The sequence below is a fragment of the Megalobrama amblycephala genome, linkage group LG19 (assembly GCF_018812025.1).
Source record: "Megalobrama amblycephala isolate DHTTF-2021 linkage group LG19, ASM1881202v1, whole genome shotgun sequence".
Classification (NCBI taxonomy): domain Eukaryota; kingdom Metazoa; phylum Chordata; class Actinopteri; order Cypriniformes; family Xenocyprididae; genus Megalobrama; species Megalobrama amblycephala.
The window spans coordinates 22,910,635-22,935,951 of NC_063062.1; the positions used below are offsets into that span (position 1 = coordinate 22,910,635).

Consider the following 25,317-nt stretch of genomic DNA (forward strand, 5'->3'; position numbering starts at 1 on the left):
AGCGTTTCCATTGTTTTTGCCTGATTTTCTGATTTACATTCGTCTTTGTATTTTGTCTTCCAAAATAAAACTGTTGATTTAGAATCTTGAGCATGCTTTAACACTTTATTGAAGGCTTTTTTAAAAATTTTTATTATAATATGTAAAATAACAGTGATTCTGCGTTGAACTTTTAGTGCTGTCACTTTATTGAAGGTGTTTGATCATAATAATCTAGGAAAACTCTGTAAAATAACAGTTTTACACTGTAAAAAAAAAAAAAAAGGTCAAATGACTGGCAACAATGGCTGCCAAACAGAAACCATAAATTTAAAAAATAAAATTAATTTAAACAAGGAAAAATCTCTAAAACTTTTAATGAAATTTTCTGATGTTATTTATGATGTTAGTTAGGAGGTTGGGGTGTACACTGATGGAATTATTTTTGTTATTTTTGTGATTGTGTGGGGGTTGATTTACGTGTACTGCACAAGTTGTCCTGAGCCACGCATCGCAAACTGATGAATACTACCGTCTGCTGGAAGCTAGTTATTAATAAAGTTTTTAATATGGATATTTTTCTTAAAAAAAACAACCACTTTGCTTTAGAAGGCCTTTATTACCTCCCTGGATCTGTATGGATTATTTTTATGATGGATGGATGCATTTTTTGGGTTACAAAAATCCACACCCCACAAGAACACCCCCATTCATTACCATTCTAAAACTTGGAAGAGCCAAGATATTTTTAAATATATCTCTGATTGTGTTCATCTGAAAGAAGAAAGTCATATACACCTGGCTTGAGGATGAGTAAATCATGGGATAATTTTCATTTTTAGGTGAACTATCCTTTTAATAATTATAATTCTTTAAAACAGCAGGCATTTAAATATTTTAAATAATTTTACACAAAGATGAAACATCACAATAATGCAAAACTATCTCTTTTGTGTTTCTCTTCCCATGATGGCTTTTTTAGTGTTTCTTTCTGGATGTAAAAGAATGATGTAGCACTTTGGGGCAAAAATGGCTACCAGTAATCCAAAACTGGAAGCTAAAATGGCAAATATCTCCACAGCTACTGCATATTTCCCTGGTGAGCTCACATATGCTGGAACAAACGCAATCCACACAGCACAGAAGATCAACATGCTAAATGTGATAAACTTTGCTTCATTAAAGTTATCTGGAAGGTTTCTCGCCAGGAAGGCTAACATGAAGCTTACTGCAGCCAACAAGCCAATGTATCCCAGCAGCATAGAAAAACCAGCCACTGAGCCAATAGCACATTCATATACTATTTTTGAGCGGATATACTGGTTGTTTTTATGGGGTGTTGGAGAGGCAGTTGATAGCCAGACTGCACATATCACAACCTGCAGGGCAGTTAGGACCAGAACTGTGCATCTTTGTTGAGCTGCTCCAAACCACTTCATTGCACCTTTACCCTCTGGTCGAGATGACTTGAACACAGCTATTACCACCATAGTCTTGACAAGGATGCTGGAGACGCACAGGACAAAGCTTATGCCAAACACAGCATGTCTTAACTGACACGTCCACAACTGAGGCTGGCCAATAAATAGCAGTACACACAGGAAACACAGTTTGAGAGACAACAGCAGCAGGAAGCTGAGCTCTGAATTGTTGGCTCGTACTATGGGGGTGTTACGATGATGTGCAAAGATGACCATTACAAGAGCACAGAAACAGGTACCAAGCAGGGAGGCAGTGATCAGAGAGATGCCGAGAGGATCCTCATAGGACAGAAACTCTACTTCTTTGGGGACACACTGATCCTTATCTGGATTAGACCAGAACTCATCTGGACACATTGTGCACTCTATGGCATCTGTGAGTAAGAAAAGGAAAGAAGGTAAAAAGTTATGAGGAAATTATTCTCAAATTATATTCAGAGTTTTTCCAAAAAAAACCCTTACCTGTTGTATTAGAAATCTCTCCATCTCTGCATGGCATGCAGTCAAAACAGCAGACAGGGTGTCCCTTCCTCATGGCTTGTCTGGTCCCTGGGGGGCAGCTCTCACTGCACACAGAATGTGGGGGCTGTCAGGGGACAGCATATGTTGTTATTTATTAATAGAGTGAAAGCTCATATACTGTAATAGTTTCATGAGGCATTTGGAAACCATTGTTGTACAGTATGCCAGAAATGTAAGAATGAATGTATCATGCCTTTAATTATAAAAACTAAAATAAATAACAAACTTTATAAAATTAATTACCTTTTTCATCTGAAAATTCCAATATAATACATCCTCATCTAGTGTGAGCACCTTCCCTGTTCCTGCCCCTTCATTTACTACACCAACCGTTTTTACCCTTATTGACCCATCAGAGCTCGGCTGCCAGTTCAACACATCATAGATGGCCAGAGCATCTCCATTCTTATCAAATGACACATGATCCCCAAAGCCTGTAGTGAAGTTCACTTTCTGTAGGTAGTGAACCAGCTGTACAGTTTGTAGACAGGAAAGGTATTTAAAAGTTAAAAATGATTGCCACGCTTTACTTTTACTTACTTACTTAAAGTTCTGTGATAAAAATGAATTATTGACTGATGTTTCTTAAAGTTTAATTGTTATGGTTTCAAATAATATCACATATAAATATATCTTTTGTTATTAAAATATAGTAATATAATTGTGACAATATCAGTTTAATTAAAATATCCAAAATATGAATTAACGTGCTTTTCCACATAAGCTCTTCTATATGCCTGGAGAGAATCTGCAGTATCTGCAGTCTGCAGTACCTACAGTAGTACCTGCCAAGGTTTTAGGTTGATCATGTTGGCACAGTTGTTCCCATTGAATGGTCCTCTACCCTCCTCACACTGCATCAAGTCATGAAGCGCATGTGCCAGGGAATACACTGCCTTATAGACATTATAAGCTGCCCTCAACCCTGAAACATCAGAGTATGGTGTGTCCGTGGTGTTCAGATCCTCCTGTCCTGTACACACCTTTTTCATTTGTTCTCCATCTGTCTCTTTACCTCCAGTTTCAAAACTGCAACTGAACATGTTCTCCCAGAAGATCCTCAACATATTATTTCTTGGGTCATTGCTGGGACAGAGACGTAGCAGAAAGTCTTTAAGTCTCTGGATCTCTCCACGCCTGATGGCGATGCCCAGTGTGCCCCCCAGGAAGGGCAGGAAATGTGGACTGTGAAACACAGGTGAAGTGGCCCAAGCTTCACTCGCAATCCACTGCCTGCCTGTCAGATTTTGCAACACCACCTCATCCATCAAAGGTATCAGATAGGATGAAGTAGAAAAAACAACTACCACTCTAGCTGTAGAGGCCTGAATCACCCTCATTATACGTTGAATATCTTTGGGGTTGTTATCATGGGGCAGGATTTCAGAAAAAGCAACACAACTTCCAAACAGCTGCATTTCCTGCTGGAAGGAAACAGAAGCATAGATTCCGTAGTCGTCATCACTGTAGAGGAGACCAACCCAGGTCCATCCAAAATGCCTCAAGATCTGAACCATAGCCCACACCTGGAAGGCATCACTGGGGATTGTTCTGAAGAAAGAGGGGTATTTTTTCCTGTCACTCAAACAGGAGCAGGTGGCATAGTGACTAACCTAATTAGGAAAGATGGTGCGAAAACATGAAACAGAAATGAAATGGAGAAATTGAGTTATGATCAGCATACACATACAGAATATATTTGAGAATATAATTCAGAATATATTTGGCTGAAAAAAACATGTAACTGAAAAGTGCAAAAAAAAAAAAAAATATGCATATAGTGCATTTTTACTTTTTTTCATCCCATCTTACTATAGGTACTCTAAACAGCCCCAGAACACTGGAAATCGCAATGGATGGAGTTGATCCTGGATCCCCCACAATCCCAATCACTGGAGGAGGGCCAGTGCAGTTTAGGTTGGAGAATGAATCCTCTGTCCCACTAACCAGGGATATGGCAGCCCGAAACGCCATCCCTAGCATCACACAGTTGTCATAAATGTGGTAACCAAGAGTGATGTTTGGCAGCAGGTTTGGATTCTTATTGATCTCCTCTATAGCAAAAACCATGGTCTGTGCCTGCTGGAAGCTTTCCATATCAAATCTAAGGAAAAATCAAGAGAAATTATTATAATAAAGTGATACAAATAAAAAGCTAATAACTAAAATATGAATTAAGCATTAATGCATTCCAAATAAATGTGAGATCATGCATCACTCATGGAACCCTCCTATGGTACACCTTTTGTTAGATATAAAGTGGTTTTAATACATTTTTTAATTATTATTGTTATTAATATTATTGTTGTTATTTTGGTCAAGATAGCATCATAGCTGTCTACACATTATTTGACAAAAACAGCAATATTTCCTATTTATTTTAATTTTTTTGTTTAATTCCTTCTCTCTTCTTTCATAGTTATGTAGTCATTCTGGCCCCAGACTCACTTTTCACAATATGGTGGTTCTGGCTTTGCTCTGAAGCTCAACTCTGGGAACACTGTGAAAAAATGAACCTCAAACAGGCCTCCAAGTATAACATCTCCATCCTTGTACATTCCATTCAACTTGAAGCGTCCCTGGAGCTGACAGGTACCTGATTTGATGATTGATGCTGCAGAGATGCACTTAAAAGACAGACACAGGCAGATTTTTAGCATGATCCACATCTCTCTCTTTCTGACCAACTCACCCATTCTGCTTGCTAATTTATGATGATGATTGTGTGGGGTGTTGCTTTAAATGTGCAGGCGGTGCTAAGTGGGCGTCTCTGAAAAACATGATGTCACCTTTCCATCACTTTCTAATTTATGTTAAAGGTGAAGTATGTAAGAATTTTAATGTTAAAATGCATTCTCTTAACCCAGTTTTTTTTTCATTGACAAACATTAATATAAGAGCGGGCGAGGCCATTTGTAATTTGAATGTGTCGAGCCTTCCGGTCTCATCTGTTTCCTGTTATTTTAGCTGTACAAAATGCTGCTAATAAATGCTGCTATATTATTTTCCTGACATTATTTATTATCCTATTATCTATTATTGTAAACACAGTGTTGTGTAGCACAAATTAAATGACCATTTCCTGCATTTTGTTATTATTCTAGTTATTTACCTATAGCAACTAATCAATTGTAAGTTCACATATTCATGGAAAACAGCTTAATCCATGTTGCCAAATAATTAGGATAGCAAGAGTTTGGGATGTGTCTGCTGTAGCAGGCAGAGCCAGAGGTTGTTTAGTCGGTGTTATAAAATATTCAGTTCTTGTAAGAGTATACATAAATACATATCCATTTAATTGATGTGATGAAATGCCCCTTTGACTGGGTCTGTGTACTTTTGCATCCATTCCTTTTTCCTTTTTTAAACCAGACATGAAATATGGAAAATGTGGTTTCTTCCTTTTTTTATTTTAACAATGATGAATAGAATTAGCAGATACAAGCTATTTTTCTATATTTCGTATGAAACTAATATAAATGCATTACAATTGTGAATTTACCTTCAACTGTTTTATCTTCAACATTTTTCATAAAATTGTTATTATAATAATACATGTTTTAATAATTATAAAATTATTATTAACAATAGAAATTATTATTATTATTATTATCAATATTATGGTATGAGGATAATTAAGAAAGTTCATTTCTGAGGGTAAAATAAATAAGGTTGAGGCCAATATAAAACTTTACACTGTGTAAAAAAAAAAAAAAAGAATTGTTGGTTTAATTTAAAAAAGTAAGTTACCTGGTTGCCTTAAAATTTGAGTTAATTGAAATTAAAAAGTTTAATTAATACAATGAAGGCCATTGGTTTAATCAACAGAAGCTGAAGATATTATGTTATCTGAACCCAATTAATTATCTAAGTTGATCTGACAAAAGAAAAAATGTAGTGATAACAAATCATCAAAATTTTTTTTTTTTTTACAGTGTACTTGTTTCTGTTTGGTATTGTAACTTGAATTGACCCTTAGCAGGACTTGACTTGCTTGGTTTGTGTGCACTGTAACTTGCTTGAGATGGTAGGGACTTGCGACTTACTTGTGACTTGAACATTATTCCTCACCATATCGCAAATGATGAAAAGTACATGAATCTGACTAAACTTGATGCACTTTTTTTGTCCTCGAGTTGATGACCGTGGGAGTCGTTGATTCTGTTTACATGGATCACCTCAGAATTTGCCTTTGAATAGTGCGTGCTCTCCATGGGCGTGGCCACATTAGTGGATAATGAGGTGACTTATGAACAACTGACATCTCTCTCTCTTTTCAAACAGATTACATAAACAGAGACTATTTGTTTTTGATTTGACTTACATTATTTAAAACCTGACATTTCAAAGTTTCTTTGGACACAAGACTCATGTTAGTTTTCTTTATTTTGCAAAAAGCACAACATTTTGTTTTTACTGTGAGTGTAACAGTGCGATCAAAAGCTACATTCTGCTTTGCGTTCTGACGAGTTACGAGTCTGTAATGCAGTGAAACAGTGCATTGTCTACTTACTAGATCACAAACTAAATTTGTTCATTACCACCATCTGTTGTTATATCACGCATCTTGCGGCTTTACAGTTCATCCACTGACAAGAGATCAAAGGACTTACAGGAGTGGTTATTTTCCATGTGTCGACTAAGTTATGCAAACCAAAGATTAAAACGCTGTCTGGTCGAAGACTTAAAGCACATACAGGAGGTGAATATTAGCCTTTTTAAATGTATTAATTATCCTGCCTTTTTAAATTGATTAATTATCCTGCTTTATTGCACTCTATATTATATGTCTATTTCTGATCTAATTACAGATGACCCGCCATGGATTAATCCACAATTTTGTAATGAACCCATAAGACATTTATATTTATGAGCTCATAAAAAAAAAAAGAAAAATCCACACCCAACTTTGATTACATTTTTTTTGCCACTTGCTATAAAAAAGTTTTGACATTTGGTAATTAAGCAACAACCTGTTTTCGAATTGTCTCAATCAGACGAAAGTTGCTTAAATGTTAAATCACAATGTTGCACAAACTGTAAGGCAAAACATGTTTGGTGTCACTTTACCTCAGCAAGGATTCAGGGATCTAAGGAGATGACTCCTGTGAAAATACCAAATCCAAGGTTATAAGCATGTGAATATTTGATTTTACCAATAGGTGGGGCTGGCTCAACTTCTAAGGCTCGTTCAGGGCATCATGCCAGTGACCCATACCAAGTTTCGTAAAAATTATTATTATTATTTTTTTTTATTATTATTAGATTTTTATTTAACATGTGATCAGTTACAGCCCCATTGTTCAGCCCCATTTTGATTATGCTACCTCATTTTGGTACAGTAGTTGTTCTCAAGGTATGAAAGATAAATTGCAAAAGGCGCAAAATAAATTAGTTAGAATTATTTTAAAAGTGCATTCACAAACACATTTGCATAGTGAATCATTTAAGGAGTTGGGTTTATTGACTGTGGAAAAAAGGGTGTTTTTTTTTTTACAGCAACAGCATTCTTATGGTACTAGGGGTAGAAATTTTAATATTTAATATTTGTCCATGTAAATTTAAAAGTTTGGTAGGGAAGAATACTTTTTTATATACTAGTGCTATTGAATGGAATAAATTACCAGCGTCATTAAAGGGAGTAAAAGATTTTGGGAGATTTAAAAGTTTGGTAAAAAGATGGTTGTTTGGTGATATAAGCTAGCTTGTTTTTTTTTTTTTTTTTTTTTTTTTTTTTTTTAAATTGTAGGTTGATTGGGAGATACTGTTGCTCTGTCACTTCTGTATGTATGCCTCTATTCTTTATATTAACATTGAGGGCCGCAATGGAAATAAGCCAGTGGCTTTATTGTGTTTTATCCTCGACAGTTTTTGTGAAGTGTATGGGATACTTGTTATTTTGTACAATTTTTATAAAGGCTTGTCAAATCAAATCAAATCAAATCAATACATTGGACGAACCATATGCACTTGCTTAAGTTTTAGCACACATGCTAATTTTCAACACCAGTCCATGGGAGGCTTTTCAGAGAGCAAAAGAAAAAGAGAAAAAAAGAGACAAAAGTAACAATAACATTATTCATTAAAAACAGTAAATAATAATAACAATATCAAAAATAAAAATAATAACAGTACTGAAAATAAAGAAAAAATGGGGAAAAAAATAACAGAAAATTACAAAAAAGAGAGGAAACGTCTCGGTTACATAGGTAACCCTCGTTTCCTAAAGGGAATGGAGACATACGTTGGACAGAGTGACAAATAGGAATCTTGCTAGAGAGGCCAATCTGCTTTGAGTGTAACTAAAACGAGCCAATGCACACTGGCATGCAGCAGCTGCTCGCCTCGCAGCGCGGATATTTAATGAGCAGCAGGTGTGTTGCATCTTCAGGTTTTCGCTGAGGAGCCGAACAGGTTAGGCAGCAGCATCAGCAGGGTTATAGCGACTGTGGCGACGGGACGTACATCTCCATTCCCTCCTTCAGGGAATGAGGGTTACCTACGTAACCGACACATTTCCATTCAGTCACGTTCGAAGTATGTCGGACAGACCGACGAATAGGAATCCCTACCAAAGCGCCACAGGAGCTGCCCCTTCCAGCGCTCTGTTGCAAGCCACCTGAACCCCCTTGCCTAAGGATGGTGGGACAGGGATAACACAGAGAGTGTCGATCACTGCAGTTCCCCAAAAACCCATTCAGTGAGACTATTGGATAACACTTGGAAAGCGCACCCTTTCACTGGGAAAGGAACGCTGCGGAAACCGCATCCTTCCCCGAAGGAGTTATGTGAAGAAGTACATATGGACTAACCTCGTAGGACTGTACTACATATGTAAGTAGTGGGGTGACTCCAACCTGTTGAGAGCTGGGCTCTCTCAGAGGAAAAGACACAGGCATTGTTTAGGAGCAACCATGGAACTACACATATGTGATCCCCATAGGGTCACACATATGGGAACCCAACCTAAAACCGGTTACAACAGAGCATAGGCCTGGCGCCAGATGCTCCGCCACATCTGGTTGCCGAAGGGTGATCAGAGGACTCAACAGGGTCTGCCTTGTAGGGACTGTCTGGAGTAATAAGTGCATGTAAGCGCAGCAAGCCGACACTAAGCCGAGGCCTCTCCGTGCCTCTGACCATTTGAGGTGAGAACACGAGCGGAGACCACCTTAACACGAAGGCTATAGAATCTAGCGAATATGTTAGGTGTCGCCCAGCCCGCAGATCTACAAATGTCTGTCAGCGAGGTGCCATGAGCCAGCGCCCAGGAAGATGCAACACCTCTCGTAGAGTGAGCATGCAACCTGAGTGGGCAGGGCACGCCTTGTGCTTGGTAAGCCAAGGCGATGGTGTCCACTATCCAGTGGACCATCCACTGCTTGGAGTCAGCCTTTCCCTTCTGCTGGCCTCCGTAACAGACAAAGAGCTGGTCTGAGGTCCTGAGGCTTTGAGTTCTGTCTATGTACAGTCGCAAAGCGTGAACTGGACAGAGCAAAGCCAGGGCTGGACCTGCCTCCTCCGGGGGCAGCACTTGCAGGCTCACTACCTGGTCCTTGAAGGGAGTGGTAGGAACCTTGGGCACATAGCCAGACCGGGGTCTCAGTACCATATGGCTGTCGCCCGGCCCGAACTCTAGGCGCGATTCGTCGACTGAAAATGCCTGCAGGTCCTAGTGCTATTTCATGCATTCTGACTTATTTACACTGTTAACCCTCTGGAGTCTGAGGCTGATTTGTGGCCTGGAGAAGTTTCGACATGCCCTGACATTTGTGCTTTTTTCAGTTGTTCATAAACATATTAATAACACAAGTGTCATTACACTGTATTCAGCACAAACTAGGCTACCATAATATGTGAGGAACATGTATGTACAGTACAGTCCAAAAGTTTGGAACCACTAAGATTTTTAATGTTTTTAAAAGAAGTTTCGTCTGCTCACCAAGGCTACATTTATTTAATTAAAAATACAGTAAAAAACAGTAATATTGTGAAATATTATTACAATTTAAAATAACTCTGTACTATTTAAATATATTTGACAAAGTAATTTATTCCTGTGATGCAAAGCTGAATTTTCAGCATCATTACTCCAGTCTTCAGTGTCACATGATCCTTCAGAAATCATTCTAATATGCTGATCTGCTGCTCAAGAAACATTTAATGTGTACAATTGTACAAAATATTTGTGTACAATATTTTTTTTCAGGATTATTTGATCCTGAAATTGATGACTTCCAAACTTGTGTACATGTTTGTGTTTTTGAAGGAATAACGTTTATGTGTGGTTATTGAAAAAACAAAAAACTTAAGTCACTGAAATAAGGCAAAAAAAATATATTAAATCTGTGTTCACAAGACTTCTGGGTATTGGAGGTTGTAGACTAGAGTTTTTGCTTCAAAATGATGTAAAAATTATCCTGCCTACTCGTTCATACAAAACAATATAAAAGAAGATATTCTATAGTTTCAGTTGATATATTACTTATGTCTCTATGACAAAAAATCATGGAGTATTTTAAGACTGTTTTGCTGCAATGTGAAAAAAATCCTGCAAAGCGCGCCGGCGCGTTTCCCAACTCCAGAGAGTTAAAGGATAAGTTCACTTTGAAATGAAAATTAGCCCAAGCTTTACTCAACTTCAAGCAATTCTAGGTGTATATGACTTTCTTCTTTCTGATGAACATAATCTGAGAAATATTAATAAATATCCTGATGCATCCAAGATTTATAATGGCAGTGATAGGGATCAATGAGTATGAGCTGAAGAAAGTGCTTCCATCCATCATAAATGTGTGCTTCACACAGCTCCGGGGGGGTTAATAAAGGCCTTCTGAAGTGAAGCGATGTGTTTGTGTAAAAAAAAATATCAAAAGTTAACAAGTTATGCAATGAAATATCTAGCTTCTGCCAGACCGTCATCCGTATTTACTTTAAGTTACGAAGAAAGTGTAAACTGGCAGTTACACTTTTTCCATAAATTGAATAGGGAAGGCGTAGGACGTAGTGTTAGCTTTGAGAACTGCAAGAGTTTTACACTTTCTTCGTACACTGAATATGGAAGGAGGTCTGGTGGAAGCTAGATATTTTACTTCACAACTTTTTTAAAAGAAGTGTTTTTTTGGTTGTGAGGGAAGGATAACCTTTTTCAGATTCCCAAAGAACCCAGTGTTAAGAGAACAGTGAATGCAGTTTTTTTTTTCAGGGCAGGAACAGAGTTGCATACACATGTTTGTTTTTTCCTGGAATTTTGGTGACAAATGTTTTGTAAACAACTTTGACGCTGGATTTGCAGATTGCAGGCGGTGAGTAAAACTGCATCAAATGTCTGTGTTTTGTTGTCAATGTAAATAACACATGTGTTTTTGTTTCCTTTTTATTTAATTGTCACAGCTTGCAGACGGTCACTATGCATGACTCTGCCCACAGCACGCCTCCAGGAGAGAAAGAGTCTGTACAGCGTCTATCTTTTATTAATATGATAAAACTAAAGACTTATCGAAGATATGAATGATGCAATACTACTCTATAGGTACTCAAGATTAACATGAGATTGGCGGAAACTGTGTGCTTTATTTCCCCTTTAAAGTTGCTCCAAGTTTTGCGGCATTTAAAAAAATATTTGAAAATGTTATCCTTATAATTAACATTAATATACTTAATGTTCAATCCTTAAAGCAATGGAAGTTAACATGAAAAAAAAGATTAACATGAATATGAATTTTTACCACCCATCTAATATTTATCATCCCATTTTACTATAGGTACTCAAAACAGTCCCAGAAATGAATTAACATTTTAGTTTAAATTTAATTTTATATAATTTTGTATGCTTTTATATATTGCTTAATGTGTATGCTTTTATATATTTTTGTATTTATTGCTTTGTGTGTGTTTTTATATATTTTTCTATTTATTTTTCAATATATTTATTTTCAGTGTGCTGCTTGGATTTATCGAAGCTGTGTTTGGGGACACTGTGAAATGGGGACTTGGTTTTATCCATCTGTTATTGATTGGATGGATCAAATGTAAGCATGAAGTCATTTGTAAGAAATGGTCATTGTTTTGGCAGAAATGGCCCGAAGTCCTGCATATGTCACCAGAGAGATGCTGATCTTCCGTGCTGTTAAAGATATATTATCCAGATCCGGTTCTGATAAGATACATCTTTACAATTTAGTGTTAATAGCGCAGATTAAAAATATGGAACAACTAAGCCATTTCATCATTACAAAATATGGGCCAGTTCATCTTTAATACCCAGGCAATTAAACAAGAAAAAGCATAAATGTGTATTTTTTTCCCTCGTTTACTGTTACTTTATTTTTTTTCTTGTGTAAATCAACAACTTTAATAATTATCTGTGAATAAAATATGCAAAACATGCATTGTATGAGTCACCTGCATGTAGAGGAAGTCTTTCAATTACATGCATTAGGAACACTCAAAATAACATATCTACAAGCATACACCAAAGATATGCAGGCAGCATGTAAAACTATTTCTTATGTGTTTCTCTTCCCATTATGGCATGTCTAGTGTTTCTCTCCGGATGTAAAAGAATGATGTAGCACTTTGGGGCGAATATGGCCACCAGTAATCCAAAACTAGAAGCTAAAATGGCAAATATCTCTACAGCCACTGCATATTTTCCTGGAGAGCTCACATATGCTGGAACAAATGCAATCCACACAGCACAGAAGATCAGCATACTGAAAGTGATGAACTTTGCTTCATTAAAATTATCTGGAAGATTTCTCACCAGGAAGGCTAAAAGGAAACTTACTGCTGCCAACAGTCCAATGTATCCCAGCAGCATAGAAAAACCAGCCACTGAGCCAATAGCACATTCATATACTATTTTAGAGCGGATATACTGGTTGTTTTTATGGGGTGTTGGAGAGGCAGTTGATAGCCAGACTGCACATATCACAACTTGGAGGGCTGTTAGGACCAGAACTGTGCATCTTTGTTGAACTGCTCCAAACCATTTCATCGCTCCTTTACTCTCTGGCCGAGATGACTTAAACACAGCTATTACCACCATAGTTTTAACCAGGATGCTGGAGATGCACAGGACAAAGCTTATGCCAAACACAGCATGTCTTAACTGACATGTCCACAGCTGTGGCTGACCAATGAACAGCAGTACACACAGGAAACACAGTTTGAGTGACACCAGAAGTAGGAAGCTGAGCTCTGAATTGTTGGCTCGTACTATGGGAGTGTTACGGTGATGAGTAAAGATGACCATCACAAGAGCACAGAAGCAGGTGCCAAGCAGAGATGCAGTGGTCAGAGAGATGCCAAGAGGTTCCTCATAGGATAGAAACTCTACATCTTTAGGGACACACTGGTCTTTATCTTTATTTGACCAGAACTCATCTGGACACACTGTGCACTCAATAGCACCTGTGATTAAGAAAAAGAGAAAAAGGCAAGAATTTAAGAGGAAATTGGGACATTTTCATATTATAGTCAAATACTGTTTACCAATAGTAAAGTCTTCAATATAATTAGCACCTGTTGTATTAGAAATCTCTCCATCTCCACATGACAGGCAGTCAAAACAGCAGACAGGATGGCCCTTTCTCGTGGCTCGTCTGGTTCCTGGGGGGCAGCTCTCACTGCACACAGAACGTGGGGGCTGAAAGAGACATCACCTTTCATGTGTTTATCTCTTCTACATAATGATAAGCGTGGCTTTTGTATTCATTTATTTGTCTTATCACAGCATTGAATATTTTAATGTTACTTACCTTTTTTGTCTCAAAGTTCCAGTAAATTGCTTCTTCATCCAGTGTGAGCACCGTCCCCGTTGCCACCCCTTCATTTACTACACCGACCGTGTAGATACGTATTGACCCATCAGAGCTCGGCTGCCAGTTTAAAACATCATAGATGGCCAGAGCATCTCCATTCTTATCAAATGACACATGATCCCCAAAACCTGTTGTGAAGTTCACTTTCTGTAGATAGTGAACCAGCTGTACAGTTCGTAGACAGGACAGGTGTTATATGTTTATCTGAAATTTGAATTAACATAGAGCATATATTTTGCTTTTCCACATAGCTAGTCTATATGCCTGGAGATAATCTGCACTATTCCTGTGGGTCTTACCTGCCAGGGTTTTAGTTTGATTATGTCAGCACAACTGTTGCCACTGAATGGTCCTCTCCCCTCCTCACACTGCATCAGGTCATGAAGCGCATGTGCCAGGGCATAAACTGCCTTATAGACATTATACGCTGCCCTCAAACCTGAAACATCAGTGTATGGTGTGTCTGTTGTGCTCAGATCCTCCTGTCCTGTACACACCTTTTTCACTTGCTCTCCATCTGTCTCTTTATCCCCTGTTTCAAAACTGCACCCAAACATGTTCTCCCAAAAGATCCTCAACATATTATTTCTTGGATCATTGCTGGGACAAAGACGTAGCAGAAAGTCATGAAGCCCCTGAATTTCTCCACGCCTAACAGCAATGCCCAGTGTGCCCCTAAGAAAGGGCAGGAAACGTGGAGTATGGTATACAGGTGAGGTGGCCCAAGCTTCACTTGCAATCCACTGCCTGCCTGTCATGTTCTGCAACACCACCTCATCCATCAAAGGCAACAGAAAGGATGATGTAGAAAAAACAACAACCACTCTAGCTGTAGAAGCCTGGATTACTCCCATTATACGCTGAATATCTCTGTGGTTGTTATCATGGGGTAGAATTTCAGAAAAAGCAAAACAATGTCCAATCAGCTGCATTTCCTGCTGGAAGGACTGAGCGGCATAGATGCCATAGTCATCATCACTGTAGACAAGACCAACCCAGGTCCATCCAAAATATCTCAAGATCTGAACCATAGCCCGCACCTGGAAGGCATCACTGGGGATAGTTCTGAAGAAAGAGGGGTATTTTTTCCTGTCACTCAAACAGGAGCAGGTGGCATAGTAACTAACCTAATTAGTGGAGATGGAGAAAGAAGAGAAGAGATAAGCCAGACAAATAGTGTAACAAACAAACAAAAAAAGATCAGTGTTTTTTTTTTCTTTTTATACACAAACAGATGTGAAGTTCCAGAATTATATATGTGTGTGTGTGTGGTTGTGGCAGAAAGGGACACCAAATTTAACTTAAAAGTGCATTTGCACACAGTGTATTTTTACTTTTTCATTCCATCTTACTATAGGCACTCGAAACAGTCCCAGAACACTGGAAATCGCAATGGAAGGAGTTGAACTAGGATCCCCGACAATCCCAATCACCGGAGGATGGCCAGTGCAGTTTAAGTTTGAGAAGGACTCTTCTGTCCCACTAGCCAGGGATATGGCAGCCCGGAATGCCATTCCTAGCCTCACACAGTTGTCATAAAGATGGTAACCAAGAGTGATGTTAGGAAGCAGACTGGGATTCTTATTTATCTCATTTATTGCAAAAGCCATGGTCTGAGCCTGCTGGAAGCTTTCCATATCAAATCTAGGATAGACAAAATGTTAAATGTGTACATTTAGTGATACTAAAAGATAATTAAAATACAAATTAATAGAACCATTAACACATTTCAAATACTTCTGAGTTAAAGCATCACTAGCGGACTTGTCAAATACACAGTAGTTTCGATACAGACATACATTTTTTTTTTTTTGTCAAGGTTTATTACTGCTGTCAACACATAATTTGAGCAAATTAAATATGATAAAAGAGGCTCAAGAAGAACATTCATAATTCTTATTATTAATTAATTAGGTTATTTACTTATTATTTTTAAATATGTTTCTCTCCTCTTTTATAGTTAAGCAATATGTCTGGCTCCAGACTCACTTTTCACAGTGTGGTGGTTCTGGTTTCATTTTGAAGCTCAGATCGGGGAACACTGTGAAAAAATGAACCTGAAACAGGCCTCCAAGTATAACATCTCCATCCTGGTACATTCCATTCAATTTGAACCGTCCCTGGAGCTGACAGGTACCTGATCTGAGGATTGAAGCTGCAGAAATACAGTTAAATGACAGGTAAAGAAAAATATACAGTGTGATGCACATCTCTTGTCCTTTCTCACACACTCAGCTAACTAATTTATGATGAAGGTTGTGGTTGAAGGTTGGAGGGGTGTTACTTTAAAAAGAGCGGGTGGTGCCATCCTTGGAAATCAGGACGTCACCATCCGATCTCATCATGATTTCTTTTTCTAAACAAGGTTAAGAAAAGGTTAAGAAAGGTTAAACAAGATTACAAAGAAATTACAACTTTAAAGAGGAAGCAGTTTTATTTATATAGTGCCTTTCTATGGTTCAAGGTTGTTTTTTATAGTGCATGCCAAATACATTTGAACACACACTGAAAACACATTAAGGCCACATGAAGCCACATTATTGAACATATATTTCAAACAGATATATTTTTAGCTGGGTCATAAAAGTAAACAGAGAAGAAATGTTATGGAAAGTAAGGTGTAGTGAGTTCTAAGGTTTAGAAACAGTAACACAAATTGACCTTCCACCTACAGTGGACAACCAACATCTAGGAATGGCCAAAAGGTTAGTAATTATCTATGGTATTTTCTTTGGTGTTTACTTTGTTGCAAGAACAGTACTGATGTGTTTATTTGTTAAATCAATCCTTAAACTGGGAGAGAAAAACAGGCAAGAAATAATGGACTTTTTTCAGTGAATTACTTCTTAGGTTGTTTAGAAACAACTGGTTTTATTGCCATAGCATATTATATAAATTTGTCCATGTCTTCTACTTGACAGTGATTTTTCTCAGAATGTCCTCTAGATGTCAGGCATGCATTTATCTTTTGCTAAAAAAAAGCACAGATAATTGGTCCATTCAGTTCATACAGCTTATAAAAGCACTGAACACAATGTATACAATTAATTAATAGCCTAATTGATGTTTTGGTGTGGGCAGTCAACATACCAGCAACATGTGAGAAGTGAAAGTACGCAATAATAAGTGAGGGTAAGCTACAGGTTAAAATATAGAAGTCCCAGTTATGCAAACCGGCCCACTTCAAGCACTGCTAAGTTGTGATTACAATCCTTTTTTATGCAATTGCAAAATGTTTACTGTATACAACTTACCTTTTTTTCTGTGACTGCATGCTCCTGTCACTGTTCTGTTTAGTTTCATTTTTAGTGACTTTATTTTCAGTGTTTTCTTTGTCTAGTTTCCTGCTACTTATGAGTTGTCATGGCTACTGATATGATTAGTTCTATTAGTTCAGCTGTGTCTCCTTATTAACCTTGTTTGAACTACTACTTAAGTTCCTTTGGTTCCTCTGTCCATGGTCAGTTGTTGTTTGTGTTACCCTCGTTTTTTTGTTTTATTATTAAATGTACTGGAACCTTTCTACTCTTCTTCATTATTGGATTTTTAAAGTTGTGACAGTTCTGGGTACTGTTTTATTCTTTTCTTCTTTTTATGATTTTTGATGTTTTTTTTTGATGTAGTGTCTAATGAATGCTCTGTAGTGTTTATATATTCATATATAGGGCACATATAGGGCTGTCAAAATTAATGCATTAATACAAATTCATTTTAATGAGGCCTTTCAGTCAGGTAGGCTGTGAAAAAAACCCTCTGTAATGTCTCAGCTCATCATAAACAGCAATACTGTGAAATGTTATTACAATTTAAAATAATGGTATTCTATTATATTCTTTAAAATATAATGTATTTCTGTGATGCAAAGTGTCTGAACAATTATGTTACCTCTATGGCATTTCATATAGGCTTTTAGCTTAAAAGCATGCACATTTGGAGAAATATTGATGGATTCTTATATGTTTATGTCAATTTTCTATACTCAGAAGTAATATTGATTGGCATCACTATGAGTGCTGGATACTGTGTTTTCAATTCATACTTGCAGCCGGAGGGCGCTCTGTACACCTTTAGGCCACAAATTCATATAAAGAAGAAAAGGAACTAGGAACTAATGGCATGTCTTCTAGAGATCGCTAACCATGGCTTTAACATCCAAATAAACACTTTTCAAGACAATAAATACACGATTGAGACAATGTATACATGTATTGCCTCTGAATTTGCCTCTGAATAGCGCTGGCTCTGTGGGCGTGGCCGCATTAGCGGGTAATGAGCTGAATCTCGGACTTCTGACATGGCTCTCTTTTCATACAGATTACATAAACACAGAATGTTGTTTTCGATTTGACTTGCACGATTTAAAACATGACATTTCAACGTTTCTTTAGACATAAGTGTCATTTTTTTTGTCATTAGTATTCATAAGTTACAGTTCATTTTCTGAGAACTATCAGATTGGACTTCGTTCAGAGGGAGAGGAGAGATCACGCATCATGTTAGTTTTCTTTATTTTACAAAAAGCACAACATTGTGTTTAGACATTCTATAGTTTCACTTGATATATTACTTATGTCTCTATGACAAGAAATGACGGAGTATTTTAAGTCTGTTTTGCTGCAATGTGAAAAAAATCCTGCAAAATGCACCGGCGCGTTTTCGGACCTCAGGGAGTTAACAGCACTAATTTTATTAACGCAGCACGCATTTTCTGTTTGACCCGTGGCCTAGACCATAATTGGAGAAATGGAGATGCAGCCATAGGGGCCGTGTATGGCAAGCCAAAGTATTCACATACACCTGGACGGACGTCTGATTGCACACTGACCCATCAAAAGCATGCGATTTGACAGGAGTGGGAGCAGTTGTGCGAACTGCCTGAGTACGCTCAAGCGCAGGACAGCGGCCCCACTGAAACTTTTTCAGAGGCTCCTGGGGCATATGGCATCCGCAGCCACAGTCATATGAGGCCGCTTCAACACTGGCTTCACGACCATGTCCTGAAATGGGCGTGGCAGTGCGGTACGTTCCGTGTCCCCGTTACACCGAACTGCCTACGCACCCTCACTTTGTGGACGGAAGGGGAAAATATGCATTTCCCCCAGTGAGCCTTCTCGCACAGCTCCTGTGCAAAGTCACAGATGGGGCACCCTCTGGCACCTGCGTCCCGACCTGTGAAAACTCCATGTGTGGTCCCTGGACGGGACGCGGAGGTTCAAAGTGATCTCCCCCAGTCGGTTGTAGACACTATCACTTCCACTAGAGCTCCTTCCACAAGGAACCTCTATGCATTGAAGTGGAACCTGTTTGTTGAATGGTGTTCCTCTCACCGAGAGGACCCCCGATCATGTTCGATCAGGTCTGTGCTTTCCTTCCTGCAAGAGGGCTTGGAGCGAAGGCTGTCTCCCTCCACCCTCGAAGTGTATGTTGCCACTATTGCCGCCCACATTACGATGCAGTTGAAGGTAAGTCGTTGGGGAAGCATGACCTGATCGTCAGGTTCCTGAGGAGGGCGAGGAGACTGAATCCACCTCACCCTTTCTCTATACCCTCTTGGGATCTCTCCCTGGTACTTACATCTTTCCAGGGTCATCCCTTTGAGGTTTTGCAGTCAGCTGAGTTAAAAGTACTGTCCCTTAAGACCATCCTCCTGGTTGTATTGGCCTCTGTGAAGAGGGTAGGGGACCTGCACGCATTTTCGGTCGACGAATCACGCCTAGAATTCGGGCCCGGTGACTCTCACATTATCCTGAGACCCCGGCCTGGATATGTGCCCAAGGTCCCTATCACTCCCTTCAGAGATCAGGTAGTGAACCTGCAAGTGCTGCCTTCGGAGGAGGGAGACCCAGCCCTGGCTTTGCTCTGTCCCGTCCATGCTCTGCGCCTATACGTGGATAGAACGCGAAGCTTTAGGACCTCAGATCAGCTCTTTGTCTGTTACGGAGGCCAGCAGAAGGGAAAGGCTGTCTCCAAGCAGAGGATGGCCCACTGGATAGTGGACGCCATCGCCTTGGCTTATCAGTCCCAAGGCGTGCTTTGCCTGCTTGGGTTAAGAGCTCACTCCACCAGAGGAGTTGCCTCTTCCTGGGTGCTGGTGCACGTCACCCAGCTGACAGATATCTGTAGAGCTGTGGGCTGGGCGACACCCAATATGTTCGCTAGATTCAATAGCCTTCGTGTGGAACTGGTATCTTCCCGTGTACTCGCTTCCAGTAGCCAGTAACGTGAAGAACCCGTTCTAGTGTTGGCTTGCAATGCCATTCCAGCCCCCTGGGGCGGAAATGTGCATCTATTATTACTCCAGTAGTTCCATGCTTGGCGAACCCTGTCGAGTTCCTCTGCCTCCCCTTGTGGCTCGGACATTGCGGACATTTCGTCATCAACGTTGATGTTTAGCTGGGTACCATATGAGTGGTCCCATATGTGTATTGTCCACGGTCAACTCTCCACGGTGAGCCCATGTCTTTCCCTTAGCAGAGCCACCTCTGCTGTCACCTGTCAGATGAGTCTCCCACTATCTCTAGGCTGGAGCCATCCCAGGGACTCCATATGCATACTGCCCACGGCCAGTCCAAATGTGTATTTCCACGTAAATTCCTCCCCTGCAGGGTAGGTTGTGGCCTCCGCAGCGTCCCCTACGGGTTCGCTTCCCCAGTGTTGTCTAAGTCTTGAGGAACAGCAGTAGACTCTCTCAGTATAAGCTTGCCCCCTTCTCTGCCCTTCAGGTGCACCGGGTGGCTGGAGCTTACGCTGGGCACTGGAAGGGGTCAGTAACTATGGCGTTTTATTTGGGATCCCAATTCGTTGGTCACTAATGACGTACGGCGAACGTGACCGACTAAAAGGGAAAGTCTCGGTTACGTATATAACCCTCACTCCCTGAAGAGGGGAACGGTGCCCTCGCTACAGTGCAGACTTACAGTTGTCTCCTCAGCGAAAAACAGAGTGCGATTGCATCTGCATCTACAGTGCAATATATCTGCAGATATATTCAGTAGTCAAATCCAGTTTTTTTTTTTTTCAGCTTCGTCTTTTAGCTAAAGTAAAACCTGTTTTATCTTTTAAAAATTTTGAAAGAATAATTAATGTATTTTTAACATCAAGGCTAGACTATTGCAATTCACTGTATTACGGGATTAGCCAAACAGCTTTATCCCAGTTACAGATTGTACAAAATGTGGCAGCAAGACTTTTGAGAAGTACTAAAAAACGGGACCATATTACTCCAGTGCTCTGGTCTTTGCACTGGTTACTGGTTGATTTTAAAATTCTTCTTTTAGTATTTAAATCTTTAAATGTTTTGGCCCCTCCTTACCTTTCTGATTTACTGACAGAAAATTCAGTTGTGTCTCTCCGGTCGTCTAATCAGAGAATGTTACGTATTCCAAAATCAAAGCTTAAAAGTATATATATATATATATATATATATATATATATATATATATATATATATACACACATTTTATTTGTCTTTTGCATTGATGTTAAGCACACTGGTCAACTGGTGTTGTGTGTAGTTGTGCTATAGAAATAAAATTGACATTGACTTGAGAATCTGAATATCATATAGTTGATGACATGGTAAGCAAGTTTGTGAAAATTTTAAATAAAAAAGGAAAAACAAAATAATAGCGATCCATCTGTCATACAGTGTTATTGTGGCAGCGTTCAGCGCTCGTGACATGCAAGACATGTCGCCATGGAAACAATAAGGGCAAACGTTCTAAAATAACGGTCACCTTAAAAAAACTCACTCTAGGGGGTCAGTTAGAATATTTTAAACTCACGCTTGAAAGGGTTAAGGACACATATGGTAAACATTAGCTGACCTTTGACATTCATCCAAAGAAATGGCCTCTTGTCTCCCTCCCTGCGTACCACAGTGTTGTTGTTTTTTTGTTTTGTTTTTGCTAATCCAGTCTCCTTCCATGTTGCATTTCTATGGCAACACTATCAACAGTTTATATGCAGCATTCAGGTTGTACAGCGTTCGGTCACCATGATTTTGTCAACTAAGACATGCTACTGATTTAGCATATTTTGTTGATCATGGAACAACATTTCTGTCTGAAAATTTTGTCGGTAACACTTTACAATAAGGTTCATTAGTTAAACATTAGCAAATATATTAAGTGAACTAACCATGAGCAATACATTTGTTACTGCATTTACTGATCTTCGTTTAATGTTAGTTCTGTCATACCAACTCTGAGTGTTTGGCATTGGTAATGGGTATGACAATGTAGATGTGTTTGGTCTTGGCGGAATAGATCTGCTACGCTGCTGCTGCTTTATTGCCTATTAGACTATGTGTGCCTGGGCTACCACTCCGAATGGCTTAACTCTAGTGGCCTATGACTATGTGTGTCTGAGCCAAAAGGCTCAAACATACCAATTAGGACGTGCATTATATGTGGCTTTAACAAATAGTAAAACGTTGAAGGCTAATAGAGATAAGAAATCCTCTACGACCACCTGAGCAAATAACAGTATAATGATGTAGCATCGTTTGATAATTTCATTGTCAAACCCTGTATTCTCCTATTATAAAAGTAAACTCATTCAGATGAACGGAAAATTAATGAGCATGATTAACACGCATCAGCTGACGCAGCCCGAAACACACGTAGGTACATGAAAACAGCCTTGAAGTGTTGTTGAAAGTTGAGCAAATAAATGAGCCCCGGTTGAATGTCAATACATTCTCATGTCCTCTATGCTTAGTTGAAGTGATGGCTTGCTGCTGTATAAAATACATATCACTGCTGCTGTATGCTTGTATTTTATTCCTACATCAGTGCAGACTGTAAACACCCTTCTAAGACAAATAAGCATAGTTGTTATGTTTCGTTATGTTTCATAGATTAAAAGAAAAGGTTTATGACATGAATGCCCAGCCCGGTTACAGAATCCGGAAATTTCCCAGAATTTAGTGAGGGTGCTTTAATACAGATGCTGCACAAGCAACGTCTCCACCATAAGAATAGCAATACTGCGAAACATTTAGTTGTACAAGTCAATATATGAATGAGATTTCAATAAAAACTCAAAATATTTGAATCAATATTTCTATCTTGTCTGAGTTGCATGCTAATGCATTACTATAATATATTTGTCCCATACAATGGTTATGTCATTTGATGCAATTTGACAGTGAATCCCATAACATCGCTTCCACAGCGTGCGACCGACTGTTGGTCCTCGTAGCATAAACACAAATGGCCGCGAGAGCGTGCAAACATTCACTCATCTCAGTAGCGAACTCGGAAGTTCCGCTACGTCAATGAGCTGTCCACATTGCAAAGTATCTCCTATTTACGGACCCACTTTATATTAAGTGGCCTTAACTACTATGTACTTACATTTAAATTAATCATTTGATACAATGCACTTATTGTGTACATACATGTTTTTACATTGTACTTATATCTTAAAAACACCTGCAATTACATCTGTAATTCATTTCTGTAATTACATTTATAATTACACTGTTGACCCATCCCTTAACCCTTACCCATACCACCAAAGCTTTCGCTAACCTTACCCGTATTCCACCTCAATAGCAGCAAAAGTGTTTTGCAATGCAATATGAACCCAATAAGTACATTGTACTTATTTTTTGATGTAAGTACTTAGTAGTTAAGGCCACTTAATATAAAGTGGGACCCTATTTACAAAGTATCTCCTAGTTAACAAGTACCTCAGCATTTTAAGCAGAGAGAGTGATTTCTGACAGACATGCAGCCACAGCTCAGATCAACAATGTTTATCCATAAATCAGCCACACTGCCTGCCGCTGCAACACACCGCATATAGAAAACACCGAATGTTATCCAGAGCACAAGTATACTATACAGATTATAACACAAAATACACATTAAAGCATCAACTGAGGCACTCTTGCTTCGTTTGAGAATACATGGAACTGCCTTGGCACACTCTAATTGAGTTGAAATTATAAATATCATTCTACATGAAATCTATTAATTAGATGACGGTAACATACAGACATTGCAAAATCGCTGTTCGTCCTGTAGTTAATAGTATATGCCCAATATAAATCCGAAAACAGCTTCTTGCGTACTTAGTATGTAAATAAGATGAAAACATTATTTGCATTTTAATCATGATAATATTCACATTGCATGATCAATTCATTAGCCGACACAAAACTCATCTCACTCAAATTAGCAACAGGTAACTTTAGGCCTGTACATGGTACACACCGCAATGGCTGCTGCGTTCTATTGTTGTTGATATTCGCTACATTGCTATCTGAATTTGTTATCCATGCTGCTGTACAAAATATTTGCTGTAGATTTGTTAGAATGTGAATACAAAGGCGAAACCTGTTTCCATTTAAAGTTCAGCAAGCTTGTCTCTGTATTCTTATACAACATTGCATATGCGCTAGCTGCTAAAATGCTTAGTAATTCTCTCTAAGCATTAAACAGACTGTTGACCTGACACAGAATCGACAGAGTGACTACGCAAAAACGCACAGTGATATAGTATAAAAACCCATTTTTTATCTTAGATGATTTCTGAAACGCTACACTGCTAAGCAAATGCTAACTCATGTATTTAAAGATTGAGCACGCAGCTCATTGGCTACTAATACAGCAGGAACCAATCATCTGTGTCCTATAGATAATGATGTGATTATGAGCAGGTTGAGTTAAAGGACCTATTAGCCTGCCCATTAGAGTTTCATGCCAGAACTTGTATTTGATGAAAATACAGTTGTTCATTGTTTGTTCATGTTATTTCACAGTGCATTAAGTAATGTTAAGATTTTAATAATGTATTAGTATATAGTACATGTTGAAATTAACATTAACAAAGATTAATAAATGCTGTATAAGTGCAGTTCATTATTAGTTCATGTTAACTAATGTAGTTAATTAATGTTAACTAATGAACCTTATTGTAAAGTGTTACCTTTTAGTCCTAACCCTATCCCTATGACTAAATTTAACCCTACCCCTTACTTATCCATAAAATCAGAGGTAAATGATAGGTGATTAACACTGATGTAGAACCATCAAACCTGGTTGACAAAAAAATGTAAACTTGACTTAAAATGTAAACTTGTTCCTCAAATCTGATTGGTTGATTGGAATGTTGTTCCAGGATCAACAAAGATGTTGATTTAGGAACATGTTCTACTTGGTGAAATCAGTTTACTCATGTGACAAGCCAAGAGTGATAATGAAGTGGCTTGGAGATCATTACATGTACAATTTTGGACTTGTGGCCAGGCAACTCCCCAGATCTTAATCCCAGAGAGAACTTGTAGTCAATCCTCAAAAGGCAAGTGAACAGGCAGAAGTTCACAAACTGTAATCAGCTTTAAGCATTACAGTAATTAGGTAAGAATGGATTGCCATCAGTCAGGATTTGGCACAGAAGCCATCCAGCATGTCAGAACAAATTGCAGAGGTTTTGAAGAAGGGTAAATGTAAATGTTGACTCTTTGCACATATTAAATATTTTTCCAATAAAAGCTTTTA

At 38.6% G+C, this 25,317-nt stretch overlaps 2 protein-coding genes across 3 annotated transcripts; both read right to left on the minus strand.

Moving 5' to 3' along the window:
• Positions 1-440: 440 nt before the first annotated feature.
• LOC125254214 (extracellular calcium-sensing receptor-like) lies at positions 441-4,829 on the minus strand. The gene is made up of 6 exons (XM_048168724.1): positions 4,431-4,829; positions 3,795-4,086; positions 2,768-3,595; positions 2,226-2,453; positions 1,923-2,046; positions 441-1,834 (listed from the first exon to the last, which is right to left on the minus strand). The coding sequence occupies exons 1-6, from the start codon at positions 4,676-4,678 to the stop codon at positions 921-923; spliced, it is 2,634 nt and encodes an 877-aa protein (XP_048024681.1). The 5' UTR covers positions 4,679-4,829; the 3' UTR covers positions 441-920.
• Positions 4,830-12,290: 7,461 nt separating this feature from the next.
• LOC125254022 (extracellular calcium-sensing receptor-like) lies at positions 12,291-16,210 on the minus strand. 2 transcript variants are annotated; one of them, XM_048168378.1, is made up of 6 exons: positions 15,945-16,210; positions 15,160-15,451; positions 14,107-14,934; positions 13,745-13,972; positions 13,509-13,632; positions 12,291-13,397 (listed from the first exon to the last, which is right to left on the minus strand). In XM_048168378.1, the coding sequence occupies exons 2-6, from the start codon at positions 15,442-15,444 to the stop codon at positions 12,484-12,486; spliced, it is 2,379 nt and encodes a 792-aa protein (XP_048024335.1). In that variant the 5' UTR covers positions 15,445-15,451; positions 15,945-16,210; the 3' UTR covers positions 12,291-12,483. The 2 variants fall into 2 exon arrangements, with proteins under 2 accessions (XP_048024335.1, XP_048024334.1); XM_048168377.1 differs by having other exon boundaries at positions 15,797-16,210.
• Between the last annotated feature and the right edge of the window lie 9,107 nt (positions 16,211-25,317).

Bases quoted from the DNA above. Each gene is read 5' to 3' on its own strand.
- LOC125254214 (XM_048168724.1), bottom strand. From the start codon at position 4,678: ATGGGTGAGTTGGTCAGAAAGAGAGAGATGTGGATCATGCTAAAAATC. The intron at 3,596-3,794 runs GTAAGATGGGAT...TTTCCTAATTAG, and splicing joins GGCTGTTTAGAGTACCTATA to GTTAGTCACTATGCCACCTG. The intron at 1,835-1,922 runs GTAAGGGTTTTT...TCTTACTCACAG, and splicing joins AGAGATTTCTAATACAACAG to ATGCCATAGAGTGCACAATG.
- LOC125254022 (XM_048168377.1), bottom strand. From the start codon at position 16,017: ATGTGCATCACACTGTATATTTTTCTTTACCTGTCATTTAACTGTATT. The intron at 14,935-15,159 runs GTAAGATGGAAT...TCCACTAATTAG, and splicing joins GACTGTTTCGAGTGCCTATA to GTTAGTTACTATGCCACCTG. The intron at 13,398-13,508 runs GTGCTAATTATA...TCTTAATCACAG, and splicing joins AGAGATTTCTAATACAACAG to GTGCTATTGAGTGCACAGTG.